Source organism: Anticarsia gemmatalis, chromosome 16 (genome assembly GCF_050436995.1).
Source record: "Anticarsia gemmatalis isolate Benzon Research Colony breed Stoneville strain chromosome 16, ilAntGemm2 primary, whole genome shotgun sequence".
Taxonomy (NCBI): Eukaryota; Metazoa; Arthropoda; class Insecta; order Lepidoptera; family Erebidae; genus Anticarsia; species Anticarsia gemmatalis.
This window is the reverse complement of record NC_134760.1, coordinates 5,980,197-5,987,923: the sequence shown is the minus strand read 5'-3', so window position 1 is coordinate 5,987,923 and position 7,727 is coordinate 5,980,197. Positions and strand designations below refer to the sequence as shown.

At 35.2% G+C, this 7,727-nt stretch overlaps 1 protein-coding gene across 1 annotated transcript; it reads right to left on the bottom strand.

Annotated features, from left to right (window-relative positions):
• Positions 1-4,940: 4,940 nt before the first annotated feature.
• On the bottom strand, positions 4,941-6,880 carry LOC142979572 (uncharacterized). The gene is made up of 3 exons (XM_076124577.1): positions 6,725-6,880; positions 5,589-6,647; positions 4,941-5,334 (listed from the first exon to the last, which is right to left on the bottom strand). Exons 1-3 carry the CDS (start codon positions 6,768-6,770, stop codon positions 5,141-5,143), a joined length of 1,299 nt encoding a protein of 432 aa, XP_075980692.1. The 5' UTR covers positions 6,771-6,880; the 3' UTR covers positions 4,941-5,140.
• Positions 6,881-7,727: the final 847 nt, after the last annotated feature.

The following is a 7,727-nucleotide window of genomic DNA, read 5'->3' as shown; positions in this document are numbered from 1 at the left end:
GAGGTTTATTAGGTTATTACTCCAGCTTTTGTTGACGTTATTTATGAACAGTTTCGAATGGGTTAGTCCAGATATGGCTTTCCATTCTTTCAGATGCTGGTCCCTGGTGAAGTTGGTTATTGCCAGTTTGACTGTCGCATCAGGTAGTCCAATTATTGGTTCTGGACCTATTGGGAGTGATTCTGATCCTTTCCGTGCAAGTTCATCAGCTTTCTCATTCCCATCTATGCCCGCATGGCCTGGTACCCAAACTAGCCTAACGTTGTTTGTACGACCTACCTTGTTCAGGTTCTTTATGCAATTCAGTACAAGTCCCGAATTGACCTTAAAACAGCAGAGAGCTTTAATAGCTGCTTGACTGTCGCTGAGTATATAAATGTCGCGATTTTTTGTATCTCGTTTTATAATCTCTTGGGTGCATTCGATGATTGCGTGTACTTCTGCTTGGAAGACTGAAGCATATCTGCCTAGGCTAGTGCTTATGCTGCAGTCCTCCGAGTGAACGCCTGCTCCTGTGCCGTTCTGCATTTTGGAGCCATCGGTGTACCATATCTGTCTCGATTTGGTTTGTGTGTAGAGACCTTGACTCCATTCTTCTCTCGTCGGAATCGTCATCTTAAAGTTTCTGTGAGTGACTAGTATTGTCTGTATTTTGTCAGAGTTCATATCTAGCATCTCTTTTAGATGAGGTTTTATGCCCATGTTTGTATGGTTGCACGTCATCATCTTCCTTGTCCCGAGGTTTGCATCTTTGAGTCTTTTCAACGCATTGATTGCCTCTCTTTGGACTGTAAGGTGCAATGGAGTGATTCCAAGTAAGGTTTCCATTGCCGCCGTTGGTGTTGTTCTGAAGGCACCTGTTATAGACATGCAGGCAACCCTTTGGATTGTGCTGAGCGCTTTCTTGCATGTCTCTTTATTGGTTCTTGGCCACCATACTACACTTCCATACTTGATGATGGGTAGGATCATCATTGTGTAGATCCAGTATAGTACCTTTGGTTGGAGTCCCCATGTTTTGCCATAGGCCCTCCTGAGCATGCCAAAAATTCTTAAGGATTTATTGGTTATATGCTCCTGGTGTTTTTTTTTATCTATATTGCTATACATCAGTAAATAGGAAGATATACTGCGTCCATGTTTTAATAAATAAGTTAGAGGCAACAATTACAATAACTCCTGATTTTTCAGTCACCGGCCGTTAAATTAAAAATACATAGCCAAGGCTTGTTTAAGTACAATTTATTGTAGGCCTCGTAAGCTCTAATAACATAAATGCCCCATAAATAAGTCCACTCAGTGAGATATATAGGGAAATGTTTATTAATTCACATTACGTTCCCGCGATAGCAATTTTTCGGCACAATACTAAACATGTATTTTCGCCGTAAACGTTTAATACAGCAGATAAAATACTAATCAAATAAATAAAAAAATGGAATACTAATCAAATGTAGTTTTCGGTACTAGAAAACAGAAGTCTAGGTATTGTCTCAGACTATGAAACTGTTGAAGAAATAAACTGATCGCTTAGTTATCAACGATAACGGCAATTAGTTTTCTTTTCAGTACGTTAAGGCTCATTAGAAATTGGTTTAAAAAAATGCATCTGATTTAGAATTAAAAACCTACTTCTTTTAGGTGTTATTTGAAAGACTTTTACACTTCATTTATTTATTAACTATTTCAAGAAATTAAACTAACGACAATACTTCGTATTACATGTCACAAGAGAGTGATCTACGCAAGTTTTATTTAGCGAATGAAAATGTTAATTAGATTCGAAGTGCACATCAAATATTTTTCCCGGCGAATAAGTACTTTATCAGCAGAGCAAGAATTTGAATAAATTGTTGCCGACGCAGCTATTAAGAGGTTTTAACTTGGGCTTTACGATCTGGATCGTTTGATAATGGTCGCTACTAAATTCACTTTCCCTATCTGTTTAATCTTAGGTATTCCTTTATTCCCTTTTAATTGTTTTCAAATTTCCCGAATGTTTTATTGCCGTATATTTAAGTGTGAAAGAGGGTGCTACCTTAAATACAAATTGGAGGTGCTAATTGACTCGATTTTAATAGAGAAGAATCTTAAAAGCATATGATGAAACGATATGGGATGTATTATTAATTTGTTTTTATATTATCTACCATTGAATTTAACAGTCTTCTTATGATTCTCATAAAATATAATCAAAGAAAATACAATTCAATAAAAATACTGTCAAATAAGATAAAATACAGGAATTATTTAGGTCAATTTATATTTTCCGGACATCGTACCATTTGGCGCAGCAGCGTAGAAGCAATTCAATCAAGCGTTGCATTGAATTTATTTAAGACAAAGCAGTTTATCGAAGAGTGTACACAAGAATCTGTTAAGTGAGAACTGTCTTCGAAATGAAACGAAATCAACCAAGCGGAGTAAGATCAAAGTATCTCTCGAAAGTGAATAGTACCTTTTAAATGCACGGGCTGTCAAACAAATTTACACGGGCTTTCTAATGATGTATCGGCGGCCCTAGAGATAAGATTTCGCAACCATCCAGCGATTGGAGTGCTTGCCAATGTTTTACGTATTCATGAATAAACAATATTCTTCCCTAGGGCTGCCTCACACGCAACCTTGTTTTGTTTCAGATACATATTGAATTCCTATAAACACATTTATCACTTTCGCATTTCGGCACAGTAACCCTGTGTGTATTCGGCACAAACGTAATCTGCTTGATATAAATAATGGATAAAGCAGAGATTCCTGCTTATGCTCTGAGCCAATAATGAAAAGCGGTAATAAAAGCTACATTTTAGGTACAAAGTACCGCGTAATGGAGGAAAAGTAGGATTAATGGCAGCCATTGTATTCTTGGTTTACTAAGTTAGCCGTGTGATTTGTTCGTAATAGGTATCCTTGAGACTATTTAACTTGTTTTGTTTACGTAACTTGAGTATAATTGTGCCGTGAGCAAATTTTATCTGTTGAAAATGAAACAAGAAAATGTCTACACTACTAATGAATATAATTATTTCATTTAAATTCTAAATCTATTGATCATAAATAAAAAAGTGGTTCAAAAATAATATCATATAGGTATCACCAGGGTTAATATTATAGTAAAATTTTAACGTAAGTACAACTACTTTTTGCAGGAAATTCGAATGTATCAGAGGATATTATGATATGAATATATTCCAAGCTGTCACACACTATGAACCTTACATTCCCATTGTTCGTTGGTTTTTAATTCCAGATTTTATTATGAAGCCTGTCGGAACTGTCGGAAAGGCGACAGAGCCTCCAGCATTGTTTCGTATCTATAAATAACATTTAATACTTATTGATATTTACGAGTATAAAAAGATTTCTGCAACAAATTGTGTGCAATCCTTTGTGTCACTTCTACATTGTTCGAAATGTGGACACGTGGACAGTACATGAGAGGAATATTCAAACAACTTAAAATTGGTTTACATTTATTACATGTATGATTTTCTTTGTCCAGCAGAGTGATACGACAATTTATTAATTTATATTCATATTTTGATATTCAGATCATACTTGTAATGAAATCTTCCAAGCTAAGTAGTGATATGATTGTAAGAAACTGCATGCATACGACAGGCTGGGTTTGCTACAATATTGAACAATGCAACGTAACTAATAAAATTTTGACGTTTTTTTATACATTACCATATCATTTTATTTACTTACCTATCTACCACAAAACCATACGCTAATACTAGATTCCGCCCGCGACTTTGTCCGCGTAACGAGATTTCCCATGATAAAAAATTTTGTTGGATGCGTAATCTAGTTTTTAAACCACCTGTGTGTTTAATTTTACTAAAATCCTGTAACTAGTTAATTCATGAAAGAGTAGCAATCATGCATCCATCCACACAAACTTACGCATTTATAATATAAGTAGGATACTACAACAGTAAATAGTGATACCGATACGCAAACTCTTTCGATCCGCATATAAAAGATACATATTTTAAAAGGATGTTAGTATTGCATTTCCACGAAATTGGTTTTATCGGGGAAGCATGTGCTACACATCACACTGTTTCAGTTTTATGTTCAGGACACCGCTAACAGTTTATCCTTTTATTGTTCATGAAACATTTGACGCCATATTGGATTTTGTTTATATTGCACCTATAAACTCGATTAATATGAATATTTTCGAGATAATATAAGTAACCGATTGTATTAAGTGAAAAACGAATATAAAGTTTATATTTTTAATGAGTTTAATCGTGAGAATTACATTTTTTAAACAATTTTGTTAGGGCAGACTGACGCTTTAATAAAATTACTATTTAAGTATACAATAAACAACAAATATACATTAATATATTGTATTTCATAAACAATAACACAAAATATCGTATAAACGGCCCCTACCAAAGTTGTATTATTTTACATTAAAAGGAGTTTATGGGTCTTACCGAAATAAGTAACTCGATCCTCCCGTTACTTCTCGAATATCGTTTGAGTGCGAATACTCGTCGAGTAATAAAATGTTCTACAGAATTGTTTATACTTCACCAATGTTTAATGTTATGTTAATGATTTTAATAACATATGTACAACAATGCCCGTTTCCAGGCCCGTCATTACTCATTCAGTGTGCATTCGTATACAAATGGAGACGGTAATTATGACATTAATAAGGACAAAAGGAGCCTGATCTTTTAAAGGTTTAATGTTGTGTGACAATACATGTATGTGTGTGCTATTAAAATGCGGACGCCTTTTGTTTACCCCATTTTGACCGGCTGAATATTTTAAATGACATCATTATGCTAATAGCACAGCCATTATTTTAGCGAAATTTGTGTTAATCTTGAAACTGATTACGGGAGTATCTTAGAAGGTGTAAGTCGCAAAGTTGTATTGAAAAGCTTCAACAAACGACGTAATTAAACAAAAAATTGGTTGTATCAGTTTTATTGAAAATACGGAGCGAATAAAACTACAAAGTGAAGGAATGTCTTCGCTTCCGTATCGGAACCATTGTGCCGAGGAAATGGAAACTTGAAACGCGAATAGAGCTGTACCTCCCTTATCGTTTGCATTGAAAGAGGTCAGTGCTATAAATAACTCTAACGGTAACTTTAAATCGAAGAATTCACTAGATTAGAGGTTTTATTAGGGCTATTAATGTTACAATTGGCAATGTAAGTATTAAACTGTGGACGTTAGCGGTGTAAGCGCTATTGCACAGGTCCGAGTGGCAAATAGAGCAGGATTTGTATTTAGGAGTTAAGCCTGATATTTCAGCATCGTCGCAGGATTTAGCGCAATCCCGGATCAGGGTTAATTTACCTGAAACAAATGAGTTCGTTAGTTATATGGCTACAACAAAATTCACGTAGTAATCTTTTACCTGTATATTTTAGAGCTAGACTGGAACTAAGTAATAAATGTAAAGGAATTATTTTCGAATTAAGACTAAGGACGCAACAATATTATTGAAAATACTATTCACGTTTCACCTGATAGTCTGTTTTCAAAACTATTGCACCAAACATTTTTTTGGAAAGATTACTTAAATACACAGATACAATAACAAAACTAACCTCCAATTTCATACGTTTTCGTCATGCATCCATTGGTTCCTTTACGGCAATACTTGACGGTCGTTCTCCTATCAGGCTCAAAACAATTGAAATTGTTAGCCGAGCTGCAAGCGTAGCATATTCTATCGGAGTCAATAAACATGTTATTAGATTTCTGCAGTACCGATATACCGTGGCCTTTGGTAGGATCTTTTAATTCGTTGTCATAGTTGACAGCTTGACCTGGTGCTTTTTCTGGTGGTGGATTAGGTCTTCCATTTGAAAACTTTTCAACATTATTGATCTGTTTACCTGCATGTGAGAGAACAACGCTTTGGCTATTAGCTATAGCCTTCTCATCTTTGCCGTCTGTTCTTGGAACATTGTTATTTTGATTCAGATATCTTGTGCCAGCAATGTTACTATTAGCTTGTGCGGCATTGTCGGAAAGATACTTTTGGAAGTCAAGTGGATTATTAGGTTTCGTTATATAGCGTCTTGATGCCTCGGATTCCTTTTGTGGACACATTGGAGCTTGAGTAGCTGATTTTACCACATACTCTGTTGCCACTGGAATGTTTTGATTTTCGCTTCGTCTTCCTTCTACAATAGGTGTTAGAGTAATTTCAACAGATTCACTTTCGCTATCTGCATTTTCTATGGAAGATCGTTTGCCGGCAGAATCGTTGGCTTCATAAAAAACCTCTCCATCGCTGTTTGCTTCTGAGCTAGGACTATTTTTTTCAGTAGTTATAGTCCTCAAGGTAAGGTGTTCTGGTTTGACTTGAGGTCTAGGCATTCCATAGTTCTTAAAAATTCGGTCCAAAACACTATACGAGCGTCTACTTGGTGATAGTTCAATTTGATTGTCCAAAGTTTTCTCACTTGCTACATTCTGCGAGTTACTTTGTAGTGGACAAGGTTTTGTTTTGATACTGCGTCGTGCCGTTCCGTAGAAATTTGTTTGAAATGTTTGATAAGCTTTTACTGGCCAATTTGAGTCTTCGGCTACGGGAACGAAAACACCGGGGTTAGCTGGAAACTTATCATATTCTGCATGATCCACCTCTTGCAGATTCCCTGAAAACAAATAATTACCAATACTAAATAAATATTACAAAAGTAGATTAACCTATTATGTCGAATTTTATACGAACCACACGATAAAACACTAAAGAAAAATGGCACAATTAAAAGTCTCATGAGTGGTTTTTGTTTTGACTAAGATAGTTTAAAACACCACTCCCGTTTAAGTTGGGGACAAAAATGAAATAATTTTAGAGTATGCACCAAGATAAAGTGTAGAGGCAATATATTTTATCGTTAAAAGCTGTAAACCAATATCAGTCTATTGTGAATATGCGCTCGATGGAAAGATATTCCGTGAAAACAATAGACGTTCCGCAAAACGGTTTTCATTGTTCTGGAGTACCTACAACCGCGTTGACTTCTTCTACACTGTACGTGTAATAACTTACTTATGATTAAAATATATATTGAATCATTTGATTTAATACTGTAATAGTTTGATGACATCGCCTCATTTAAAGATCATGATTAGCGATTTATTTTCAGAAATAAACTGAAAGACCTACCTATCTACTGTAAAAATAAATATAAAATTATCTAGTAGCCTTTTACTTCATGTAAGAGTAAGAAAATCCCGAGAAAAATTGCTCAAAATAAATTCAACTGAAAGCAGGAAGCGAAAGCTAGCAGTAGTAGTACAATAGACTTAAGTAGAGTTTACACAGATTTAAAGTAAGAAAGCTTATGTCCTTTCTTGAGTATTGAGTTATATGAAAACGTTGGCTACAATGAGTGTCAAAAGTGTTTGTCAGTACATTGTAAAGAGCCTTGTATATGCTGTCGCTTCCAGCTGCCTGTAGCTTGTCTCTGAATAAAATATCGAGTTCGTGCAATAAAATTCGCGAGCGAATACATCGAATGTGTTATTGTTTATTTTTGTTCTCTCGGTCGGACAGTTTTTATTATTTTAGGCAAGTATACATACAAGTTGTATTTTAGTACAATGTACGAAGCTTCTCGTATAATTTGGTAAATAACGCTTATTTTGTATCTCCCTAAACTTTAAGTAAAGACTCTTAGAAAAACTCACGGTCTTCATACAGCATCGAAATAAGGAAGTCTCAAGTATGT